This window comes from Papilio machaon, chromosome 4 (genome assembly GCF_912999745.1).
Source record: "Papilio machaon chromosome 4, ilPapMach1.1, whole genome shotgun sequence".
Taxonomy (NCBI): Eukaryota; Metazoa; Arthropoda; class Insecta; order Lepidoptera; family Papilionidae; genus Papilio; species Papilio machaon.
In genome coordinates, this window is record NC_059989.1 from 853,636 (window position 1) to 866,097 (window position 12,462).

The following is a 12,462-nucleotide window of genomic DNA, read 5'->3' on the forward strand; positions in this document are numbered from 1 at the left end:
AATCCGAAGACAAAAAGGTTGGCCATCTCTGGTCTAATGGTTTCAGTTTAACATCACTCGACATACAATCAACTGTATCGGGAGGAACAAACAAGTTTATCAGAACGAGATAAACTCGTGAAATGTCTTTGTACGATGATAAAGTAAGAGTTATAAACACTTGAATGTTGCGAAATATTTCAACAAGTGTGCGTAAAATCCAATATGATTTTTCAAAAGACTCATGAATCTTATCGGGTTGGATAACGCGGAAGGGTCCAACGAATTTCGTGACTCCTGTATCGTTAAAGGTCTTTTAAACTTAGAACAGAACTGCGAAGTCAGCGTTGATTCAGATTCTTCAACCATTATTATACATTATTTTTACACCACCAGTCTTTATTAATCGAAAATTCCAATTTTATGACTTTGCAATAATAAAAACAAACGCGGCGACTACACTAAAAACCACACTGAGGGCAGGCGTCAAATAAAAGTAATTCCACGTTCTGTCGGATGAGTGTGCGTGCTGGAGGCCTAATTTTGTTCCACTTTCCAATTCCACTCTTCTTCCATAAGGAAAGGACGGGAAGAGGAAGTGGTTTTGACGAAGGCGGGGGATGCATAGAAAGGGGAAATATTGTCTTTCCCTACCAACACTCCCATTTATTAACTCCTGGAAAAAACTTAATAGAATAGACTTTCTAATGTGACGAGAGCACAAAGTTTCAGTATAGCAGTGGAGCACGTCCGAATATTGAAAAATAGGCTTTATTATATAAAAATGCTTATTATGTTTTACTTATTATTATTGCCATATTATTATAGCGTACATGGTGCTTTTCCCTTTATTTCTTGTAAACCATCCATTATCTATATTATAGACCTGCAAGGAATTTTACCCACGAACAGAGAGGCGTCGCCACTGTCGATACTGTGGCCAATTTTCGCCACTTTTAAATAAGGTAAATTGCTCAGACACAAGAACGATAAAATTATCTGGGTAAGCAATTGTGAAAATATAAAGCACTAAATATAAGGTAATTTAAGTAAAACAGTTTGGTCAAGCCTTTTCGTTTGTATCATCGCCACTTAGTGGGCCAGTCTTATAGGCTATATAAATTTGCGGGACTTTAAACAGGCGAAGTCAGGGTCTATGAAACAGAAATATATATGTGTGCCTATTTTTTATTTATCTATAGAGGTCAGGGAATAAAACTAAAAATACACCTCAGAGTTTTTTTTTTTTTTCAGTCTGTTAATGTTTAGCTATAATCTATATTCTTCCTATGACATCATAGTTCGCTATCTGTCTGTGTCAGTCTGTCACAATTTTGATAGAATTTCAGTTTCGATTGGTCTCAGATTGCAGTTCACGGAATGGTACAACAAATTTCACCCTTTTTTGGTAAATCAGAACATCCGCAATAACATAATTCAAATCAATGTGTTATTAAAATTCAAAGTCATCACCACAAATCAAATAAATCCTTAAACTAAAATACCCCTATTAGTACAGATCTGACGTATCGGATTGACAATTGAAAATAAAACATCGACAGTCGATTTGTAATGGAATCGTACTTCAACTTCTTTGCAAGTGGAAAGGACTCTGTCGTCGAGGGATACAAATGATCGAGGTAGCCGTCTAGATCACATTGTGTGTGTTGAAAACACTTAAAAAAAGCTTCTACTACGATTAACGGGTCTTTTTCGCGGCGCATGACGGTGTCATGAGCACAAGCAAGAGGCGCGGAGTTAACGGTGCTAGTTGTTTCGTACCTGGAGTGCCCGCCCTGGTGAACGTTCCAACGGCCATGTCTGCCGACCTAGCTTCGCTGTTCGAGTGTCCCGTCTGCTTCGACTATGTCTTGCCACCGATCCTGCAATGTCAGAGCGGGCACCTGGTGTGCTCCAGCTGCCGTCCCAAGTTGTCGTGCTGCCCCACATGCCGCGGACCGCTCGGCAACATACGCAACCTGGCAATGGAGAAGGTCGCCAGTAATGTCATGTTCCCTTGTAAACACTCCAACACGGGTTGTACAGTTACACTTGTGCACACTGAAAAAGCTGAACACGAGGAGGCGTGCGAATTTCGACCTTACTCTTGCCCTTGTCCCGGTGCCTCATGCAAGTGGCAGGGCGGCCTGGACCAAGTGATGCAGCACTTGATGACCTCACACAAAAGTATTACTACACTACAAGGTGAAGACATTGTGTTCCTAGCTACAGATATAAACCTACCTGGGGCAGTTGACTGGGTCATGATGCAGTCATGTTTCAATCATCACTTCATGTTGGTCCTTGAGAAACAAGAAAAATTTGATGGACACCAACAGTTCTTTGCAATTGTCCAGTTAATAGGTTCCCGAAAGGAAGCAGAAAATTTTGCATACAGATTGGAGTTGAATGGGCACCGCCGGCGCCTCACATGGGAGGCAATGCCGCGCTCCATCCATGAGGGAGTCTCCTCCGCCATCATGAACTCGGATTGTCTTGTGTTTGATACATCGTTAGCCCAGTTGTTTGCCGACAATGGTAACCTGGGGATAAATGTGACTATATCGATTGCCTAATCCGAACTTCCATGTACATGCAATGGTACATATGGACTAAACTAAAAGGTCATTTATCAATGATCCTCAAGAACTACTATATTTTTAGTGAAAGTGATTGTGTTAATCTAAAATAAAGGTATAAATATCTATTTTAACAAAATATGCAAATAATTTTAGTGTCATCAGCTGCAACTTTGACATGTTTTGTAATTATTGTAATCAACATCAAAGTGAGCCAAAAATTTGTATTTTTATTTCATATTCTATATGTAAATGTGTGTTCATTATAAGGTTAAGGTAAGACAACTTGGGTGACAGGCTTGACAACAGGCATGTGACAGAGATCCTGTCACAACTTGTGATTGTATTATTCCAAACAGAACAAAATGGTATTTAAATTAAATGTAAATATACAATAAGTAAGTAAATATTGCCATGGGTGATACTTAGTGAACTGGAATTCACTGAGCTTTAGTTACTAGCAGAGGTGAACAGCATCACCGAGAGAACTAATAAGTGATAATTATGATAGTACATCAGATGCATGTAATGTGTTTAAACTATAAACAGCATACTGTATAGTGAAGTCTTATAAAATTATACAGTGGGTTTCCACTGCGATTTTAAATTAGAATATTAAAAGCCTCATACCATTAATAATTGTCAAATGTGTTAGTGATATCAATTGCTTATATTAAGGATCTTTGCACAAAAAAAAACATATTTTCTTATATGTATGATATGTGTTAGAAAACCAAATTTTTTAATGTGGATGTGTGAGTGATTTAGTATATTGTGTGTATGTTTGGTTAGAATTTTAGTATATAGCTGGCTATGTATAACTAGACAGATTGGGGGCTTATTTTGTGTGGATAATATATAAAAATTGCAAACATTACTAAACTAGTTTGTCTGGCTAATATGTAGACCATAATGTCATGAAATAATTTTAATGATACAAGCGAAGCTGCCAGTATTTACTAAAATTAAAGGCTGTTATGTAATTTGTTATATACTAAGTATTAATAAATGTAGAATACATAACACCAATAATAGATATCTAAGATAACAACATAGTTAATGCAATAGAAAATATATTTTATATACATTTTATAAACTGAACATTCTAGTAAGAATTGTTTCTGTACATTGTCTGCATATTAGTCTTATATTTTTAAATTAATACATAAGTATTTTGTTTCAATTACATAGTGCTTGTGTTATATAAGTATATTGGTGTTTATATGTAACTTTTCATTCATATATCATTCATTTAAAATACTAAGACCTAGCTAACATAGTCTAGGCATATTAGAATTATGATCTAGTATATTATTACAAACTAATATATTATCATAAATATGTTGTATGTTTGTATGAAAATCAGGGGATGGTCAAATAATAATAATTTAAAGTTCGCAATTGGTTTATTAGTTTTAAGTCATTTTGAAAATGATACGAAAAATGTATACCTTATTTGTAAAACAATGATTTTTCTAAGTAACCAGCACTCTTACAATATTAGGCAATGAAAATTTAATCAAAATTATTATATAAATGTACAATTTCATGATTTGACTTGTTACATATAGCTGTCTGCATGTTGACAAAGAGACTAAGGGATGATAATCTAATATATAAAATTCTCGTGTCACAGTTTTCGTTCCCGTACTCCTCTGAAACGGCTTGACCGATTCTCATGATATTTTGTGAGCATATTCACTAGGTCTGAGAATCGGCCAACATCTATTTTTCATAACTCCCCCCCCCCATTTAGTTTTTTTTAACTGCGTGCGGACGGAGTCGCGGGCGACAGCTAGTATGTGTATAAATGTCACATCAGTGGAATTGTGCATTAACCAATTTTTTATTTTAGTTTTTAATGATTGTGTGAAGATCCTATGTATATTGCTTTTTATTTATACAATATGTTACTTAATTTGTATACAATATTCTCATAGGTTTAAAAAAAAAACTCCGAACCGGTGTGGTGTAGTGGGCTAATTTTAATTATTTGAAATTTTTTGTATATTCCGATAATCCTGATCGACATTACATATATAATAAATTTTTTAATGTGTTTCAGTTTTAATTATTAAAACAAATATTATTTTACAATTCCTTTATTTGACAAAATTACATCGCTTGTAGTTTTTTAAATACAAAATAAATAACTTAACATAATTAGTAATATTAAACTATGTATTTTATTTTAACTTATTAGTTAACTAATTAACAAAGCTTGTTTATAGAAATAAAAACAATAAAACTTTTTATTACATTTTTAACGTAAAATTTTCAAATGAGATTCAACAACTAATTTATTTTAAAAATAAGTTAAAAGTAATAAGATTATAGTTTTAACATTAACTTAAGCTATAATAATCATAAATAATTTTACATAGGTGTAAAATTAACTTCACAGACTCAATGGATATGGATATCTATGGGTATTGGGTATCTATGGATAATATGGTGAATAAATAGGGTTCGCATGCTTTCAAAAGAATTCTTAAACTAGATGTTTTGCATGCAATTAGTTTTTATTTACTATGACTTTAGGACTACTTTATTTATTTAAATTTTAGCAACAAATTTAACGTTTAATTAGATTTACTTGTCTGAGGCTGTAAAGGTGATGGAAGTAAACATTCAGCTGTAGGAGATTCCTTATCATCTAATAACGAAGTATGTTGGTTCACTGTATTAAATGCATGTCTATGTTCAGTCAAAACTGGACTGAACGGATCCCGTCCCCTGTGAACAACTTCAAATGCTTCAGAACTCACATTCCTTGCATCAACTAAAGAGAACTCATCGAATGTTTCTAGTATAGCACTGTATTCACTACGGGACGGTAATGGTGCAAATGGATCAAAATCCTTCTTGATACCATCAGGACTGAATGGATCTTTGGGTTCAGATTTCGGTGGATCTTCAGCCAAACTATTATCTCCGCTAAAGTCTGATAAATCTATATCGTAATTGATATTACTGAGTCCAGGTGCTAAGTTCTCCATGCCAAAGTCTTCTGGGGTGACCAGTTCATCGATTGACCTTGAATCGAAGGTAAACCCGAGCGGTGAAGGTGTGAGTAGTTCTATTGAATTGGTCTGCTTCAAGTCCCATTTCTCATCCACGTTGTTTGGAGATTTTGATGGAGACGGCTTTTCTAAGACTTGGAAGTTGAGGATATCTTGTTTATCTTCCACAACTGTAGTTTCTACTACTGGGATTTCATGTTCCTTTTGTACTGCGTTTTCTGTCTGGTGGGGTGTGACTTCCTGAGGTTTCAGTGTGGTGGGGGCGGAGTCTGATGCTGAAGTGGGCGTGTCTATGTCAATGAGGGGGGTCGCAGCGATGCTCTTGAATTTACCAAACCTCGGCAACTCACGACGCGGTTTGATCTCTAATGGAGTTTTAGCTAAAACGTCTTGTACTTTTTTCGCTATTTGTTCCTGTAAGGCAAATATTAAAACATCGCTTTATTTTTTTTTTCACAGTTTTGTATATTTTAGCGGATTATTTGTTTTTTTTGTTACCTCAAAGCTAGCCGCGTTGTCAGCGAGGGTGTTGGAGCGCGAGTCTATGTCATCAAGTTGTTGCAGCAGTAGCTGTGCGTGCGCGCGCTGCTCCTCCGCCTCGCGCGCGCACGCGCACAGCGACAGTGCTGCCGCCTAATGTACAAAACAAACTTTTGATGGTTTATATTGCATTATTTTCACTGTAAAGCCAAAAATTTCAAAAATAACGCAAAAGCTCTGGCTTTTTTTCACATCAACATTTTTTTTATTCTGTAATTTGTTACTATTGTTAAAATGGCGGATATTACGGTTTTTTTTTGTCAACATTTATATAAAAATGTATGTACCCAGGCGCTGCCGCCGATGGAGGCGGGCATGGCCATGTAGCAGTCGAACTCCTGCTTGTCCATGTTCAGCGACTCCGCGGTCAGGTTCTCGATGAACGACACCGCGCAGCACTGAACATAATTCAAACACTTTATATATATATATATATATAAAAGAAAGTCGTGTTAGTTACACTATTTATAACTCAAGAACGGCTGAATCGATTTGACTGAAAATTGGTGGGCAGGTAGCTTAGAACCAGGAATAGGACATAGGATAATTTTTACCCCGTTTTTTTTTTTTTTATTCCGCGCGGACGGAGTCGCGAGTAAAAGCTAGTATTATATAATTTAAGAAAATTAAACTATAAAAACTTCAAATATGAATTCAGTTATTGTTATTTTTTTTTTCGTTTTCGTTTGATTATTTTTTAACATCTGTAGTGTTTAAAGAGTTCACAGATACAAAATTGTAAAGATTCAATTCGTAATAAATATGTAATCGAAATTTGAAAAAACAAGTAAGCGATTGACAAAATATCTCAAAACTAAAAAAAAATACCCGTCGTTACAAAGTTACGTTGTTGGATTTAGATAAAGTGTCAAATATGACACACATATAATCCGAGTATGAGGACAGGTGTTTGCGTGTTTGTGTGTTTGTGTGCGCATACGCACCAGGTTGGTGAAGTAGTACCCCCCCTCTCCTGTCATGAGACGTTGCGCGTTGCAGAACCGCGTCACAAAGTTTATGTTGCTCACTAAACGTGGAGGATTTGCCTTCAGCACCTACATACATACATACATACATACATACAATGTTATACACTCGAACCGGGATATCGAGGTGTCTTGGATTCTCGCTTATCCAGGTTCAACTGTATCTATTTCTGAGAGCAAAATTTCCATTTAATCTGTCTTTTTTTTCAAATATAATGACGATATGTTTTATATAGAAATTCTGATCTCAGAAACCAACTTTAAACGAAATTTCATTAAAATATTTTTAAAACGTTTGGAAACGATAAAAGACAGATGTGTAGAAGATGAAAACAAGAAATGTTTGTAATAGAGAGCGTCGGTGGCTCCGGGGTTAAGTACTTGACTTGCAATCTGCAGGTCATGGGTTCGAATCCCGCCATGTACCAATGTGTTTTTCAATTTTCGATTTACATATGTACATTTATCCGACGTTATTACGATGAAGGAAAATATCGTGATGCTGCACATATCTGAGAAGAAATTCAATGATATGTGTGAAGTCAACTCGCACTTGGCCAGCGTGGTTGACTATGACCTAGTCACACCTAACTTAGGGTAGGCTCCGAGCTCCAACGTGTGTATAGTGTATAGTGAGATGACGAAGAATAGAGTAATCTCTCTCTAGGTAACAGGAGTGAGTTGTGTTGTGTAATAGAATAAGACGATAACTAACTGTGAATATAAGTCGGGGTAAGAGATCATCAGCGGAGGCTGGGGGTCCAGCCAGCGCCAGCACGTGTCTGCAGCAGCGCCGCACACGCGCCAGCTTCCCGCCTGGTGCTGCACATCCGTCCATACCCAGCAACTCTACACAACATCCCCTCTTTTTTATATCAACAGATGGCAAACGTCCATCTGGATTCGCCGAAGTAGCGAAGCGACCGTTGCCCATAAACATCCACAAATGCGGATTAATGAACGGAGAAGGGGACGCACAGAAAGAAGATATTTCACCTTCCTATGCCCCCGCTTCCGCCAAATCCACTTCCCTATCTCATTCTTTACTAATAAGAAAAGGGTGGGAAGGGAAAGAGGACTAAAATCAGGCCTCCTAGATCTTTCAATCTTCTCACAGTTCTCAAACAACAATAAACATTTCTTAACATTATTATATCTATTTCGTCCTCTGTCGAATACATTTTCTCTTCCCATCTTTTCCTTATAAAAGGTGGGAAGGAAAAGTGGCCTAATATTAGTCCTCCTGCACCACATTAGCCAAACAAAACTTAGAATGACGTCCACTTGACGTCTATCTTTGTGATGGTGGTATTTCACCGGTTGTTTAACATATAAAAAATAATGTAAAATTCAAAATATTACTTAAAAAAACATAATCTTCACATAATAGTCTTATTAATAAATGCGAATGTTTGTATGGATGGATGTTTGTTTGAATATATCTCCGAAACGGGTCAACGGATCTTGATGAAATTTGTCACAAATGTAGAACATAGTCTGGAAGAACACATAGGCTACTAGATTCGAGGACAAAGGCTAGTATATAATGTACAATTTCAATATACTATAAGTATGTATGTTGCACAATTACTATGTGCGGCAGCTGATAGAGGCATAGTATATAACTGACCACTGATGGCCTTGTAAAGAAGCTGGCGACAGGCGGCATTGCTGCGGTCCAGATCACAATCGAGATGACGCTCTCCCACCCAACCCAGCTGCTGGATGCGCTCCGACATCGCGCGGTCTGCTCGCTCGTCCTCCGTACCAGCCGGAGAGAACACCACACCTGGTAATCTGACCCACACAATATGATACTCAGACATCTTGAATCACCTACAGTTACATTTGTATCAACAAAACTGCAACTTGTCACTATCGAACTAATTAAAGGAAAAGAAAAAATTCATACCTAAACCAAAGACCAAGCTTTTTCAAGCCAAGCTCAAACTTTAATCTACCGAAGGCTTAAGAACCTATAAATCTTAACAACAAACTGTTTAAACTCACTCGTGTAAATAAGTCATAACATGTTTCTCGACAAAGTCAATGAGCAGCTCCTTGGTGTCCTGGTCGAGGCCGGCGAAGTGCTGCGAGGTGTCCATGTGTCGCATGAACCTCTGACACACACACACACACACACAAGATTAGTTTCCTATCTTAACAACCAATTCCTTCTTCCTTTTTAATTATTCCCACTGGACCATGAGTCAATAGAATCAAATATACACAACATAAGGAAAACACCTTGATTTTTTACAAAGATTTAGATAAATTAACTTATTTTCGTACTTATTTTTATCAAAGACGCGAAGCATGTTTATACATATGCTTCAACATTAGAAACAAAAGGTAAAAAAGATAAAAACGTATCATATAAAAGCAATTATCAATAGAGAAGTTTCATCACAGGAGTAAAATTACCTGATATTGCCGCTGCACCCTTTCTGACAGCTCATCAACTGACATAACATTGGAGCACTTGATGACGTCCATGATGAAGGAGTGCGCGAAGACGCGCGCATCGCGGTCCACCTGACTCGGCAGCTGCGGGAACCGCACCCGAAAGTCGCGTTTCATGCCCTCATTCACCATCGACGGGACCTTAAACTCTTGAGGTCTTCTCTCCGATTGCTCATGCTCATCTAAACACAATTTTTAATATATTTAAGCAGCCAATGGAAGTCCGTATTCTCTCCATAGGCGTTGTTTTGTTTTCAGCGCTTAATTCACTGTCTTAAATAAAAAACTTGGCCGTATGGTCAAATTGGCCATATGATTAGTAATCAGCGTACAGTTCGTTTCATACGCATTCAATTTAGATTTTGTCTGGTTCAATAGAGTTTGTGACATTAAATCCAAATTATATCTAGTCTTAAGTAAAATCATCAAGAAGATTGTTAATAATACCTGCGCTACTCTTCTTAAAGACGCTAAATTTAAGTAAATTGGCCTTCTTCAGGGTCTCGCTCTGGCGCAGACGTTTCTCCTCGAACTTGGAGAAGGAGGAGTGAGATGATAGTTTAAGTCCGCGCTCCGGCTTCTTCTGCTCCTGTCTCGGCAATGTGGCTGACGCGGATGCCGCTGACGCTTTTTCTGTTATTGTACGAATTATAATAAATACCATACCATATGTAGTGGTTATGAACGTAGACAATTTTGCTTTCTATTTGTCGTCTATCTATGTTACAAGATAAGGGCAGCCATCAGAACGAAAACAGTATAACTAAGTATACCTTTTGTCGGTGAATTTTAAAATAAAGCACTAAAATAAAGTCTTTTTCGTCTTTCCTTGTGATCCTTTAAATGTTGCAATAATTTTAAGTAGACATCTAACTAGATTATTTAATGAAATTTATGTAACTAGCATACAATGTTCTTAATCTCTTACATTAAACAATCAATTTAAATTCAATTTATCATCAATATAATCTAATTTTGTTGTTAAATGCAATATAATATTAACTGATGAACCTTGAAAATGACAGTGGTTATCTAGAATTATGTCAAAATCACATACATATGTTGCGATACAACCTGAAGGGGAGATAACAGATTAATGGTGAAGGTGAAGTACGTTCCAGTACATTTTATAAGGTACAAAAAAATGCAATGCAAGACATAATTAATCCACAGATCCAGACCATAGAATATATCCTAATCATAATTATTTATGATTGATGATTTTTTCAACCATAAATGTAATACTTTAATATGTATAAAATTATATAAAGAGAGATTTAATGGTTTTAGATGAACTCGGAAAATACAATACAATACAAATAAAAAACAAATTCAAAAGTTCTTTCACCACCAGAACGCTATTTATGGAACTAACATAGCCAATACCTTTGAAGATGACTGATAATTTATATAGCTAAGGTGATCAATGATTGGCCAGGTAACAAGGTTTTATAAACTACTTATACTCTCTCTCTGCCTAGCTTGTATCCCACATGGTGGTGGGGTCGGCTTTCCCAATCAGTTTCCTCCACCTTACCCTTTCCTCGACATCTTCATTTGAGACTTGGTACTCACTACTTATACTATATTACAATTAAATTAATTACCTCATAAAAATTTTCTTCTTTGCTACTTGCCAGCAATATTATTTTTCCAACACCATTATTTTAAATATTCTTTAAAAATTTGTTTTCACATTCTTAAACATTGCCTTTTCCTTTGTTTATTTATTTATTTATTCTTTAGCACTTTCATAAGTACAAGGAGGACTTAATGCCTAAAGGCATTCTCTACCAGTGATCCGGTATATTAGAGGAAAGTATAATTATGTGCAGGGCAGATATGAATTGAAGATACTATTTTACTAATACAATATTACACCAAAGATAAGGTCTATGGCCCTTGTATGATTCAACACTTTACCAAATAATTAGTCCATGAGAGATTTTAATAAATCAAAATATCAAATATGGAATACATACCAGCCCTTCTCTGTCTCTGCAGTTGTTCTCTGTGGCATTTGGAGCAATATCCTTGCCACTGCGGGTTGCCGTAGTAATCACATCCATTCTTACACTTCAGATCACTCTGGTCAATCCTCAGAGACGGCATCTTTGAAGCAAATACCATATACTTATATGATCTTTGCAAATTAGGTCCATACCACATTTCGTAAACAATAAATATTGATAAATTTCAGTGAAATTATTATAAATGCTTTCATAGGGCATACTACGACATAAACACAAACTCTACAATCTATTAAATGATTTTAAATTCACAAACAAATTCAATTCAAAACAATAGTATATTTCTAGTCCAACCAAGTAATTGCAGAACGAAACACTTCCTAAGGGGCTAATAACGGCGATCGTTCAACGCCGCTATCCGTTATATAGGCTGGGCTTATCATTCTTATGTACTTGACTATCTGTGATAATATACTGAGTGTAAAAATGACTTTGTTGATGCAATGAAATCTTCTAATATAAACTCTTACCTTATAAAAAAAATTATTTGAATCGGCTACAATATACGCAAGTTATAAGACAATTTATACTATTTTTCTTTAGTATCTATCGCCAATATGATGAGAAAACTATAGAAAATGAATCCACGCGAATAAAACAACACCGATAAAATCCAATTGTTTTATTTTGACATTTATATTGTCAAACGTCAAAATTATTTTTCGATTCGTTTCTGGTGTTACCACTAACCATTTTTGAAAAAACTCAGAATCAATAAGGTAGAGAATAAAATACAGTTTAAACTTCAAGATTGTGTTGTGTTTTAAATACGCATTATATTATTAGCAAATTATCTATTCTCGGTCTGAGATTGCTTAGCTTCGGCACCACAATGTTTTAAAGTTATTCTGTTTTATAAACA

General features: G+C 35.9%; 2 protein-coding genes across 2 annotated transcripts; one reads left to right on the forward strand and one right to left on the reverse strand.

Moving 5' to 3' along the window:
• Nucleotides 1-1,285: 1,285 nt before the first annotated feature.
• On the forward strand, nucleotides 1,286-3,151 carry LOC106718990 (E3 ubiquitin-protein ligase SIAH1A). Its single transcript, XM_014513218.2, has one exon. It carries the CDS (start codon nucleotides 1,713-1,715, stop codon nucleotides 2,553-2,555), a length of 843 nt encoding a protein of 280 aa, XP_014368704.1. The 5' UTR covers nucleotides 1,286-1,712; the 3' UTR covers nucleotides 2,556-3,151.
• A 1,865-nt stretch (nucleotides 3,152-5,016) lies between these two features.
• On the reverse strand, nucleotides 5,017-12,203 carry LOC106718986 (rab5 GDP/GTP exchange factor). Its single transcript, XM_045686890.1, has 11 exons — nucleotides 12,071-12,203; nucleotides 11,553-11,682; nucleotides 10,018-10,203; nucleotides 9,532-9,752; nucleotides 9,118-9,227; nucleotides 8,738-8,904; nucleotides 7,823-7,956; nucleotides 7,066-7,176; nucleotides 6,409-6,519; nucleotides 6,080-6,214; nucleotides 5,017-5,995 (listed from the first exon to the last, which is right to left on the reverse strand). The coding sequence occupies exons 2-11, from the start codon at nucleotides 11,680-11,682 to the stop codon at nucleotides 5,141-5,143; spliced, it is 2,160 nt and encodes a 719-aa protein (XP_045542846.1). The 5' UTR covers nucleotides 12,071-12,203; the 3' UTR covers nucleotides 5,017-5,140.
• Between the last annotated feature and the right edge of the window lie 259 nt (nucleotides 12,204-12,462).

What these genes read in the sequence shown, in the direction of transcription:
- LOC106718990 (XM_014513218.2), top strand. Translation starts at nt 1,713, where the DNA reads ATGAGCACAAGCAAGAGGCGCGGAGTTAACGGTGCTAGTTGTTTCGTA.
- LOC106718986 (XM_045686890.1), bottom strand. Translation starts at nt 11,682, where the DNA reads ATGCCGTCTCTGAGGATTGACCAGAGTGATCTGAAGTGTAAGAATGGA. An exon ending in TACCCCGACTTATATTCACA is followed by an intron (nt 7,177 to 7,822) that starts GTTAGTTATCGT and finishes GTATGTATGTAG; the next exon opens with GTGCTGAAGGCAAATCCTCC. An exon ending in GGTACTACTTCACCAACCTG is followed by an intron (nt 6,520 to 7,065) that starts GTGCGTATGCGC and finishes AATTATGTTCAG; the next exon opens with TGCTGCGCGGTGTCGTTCAT.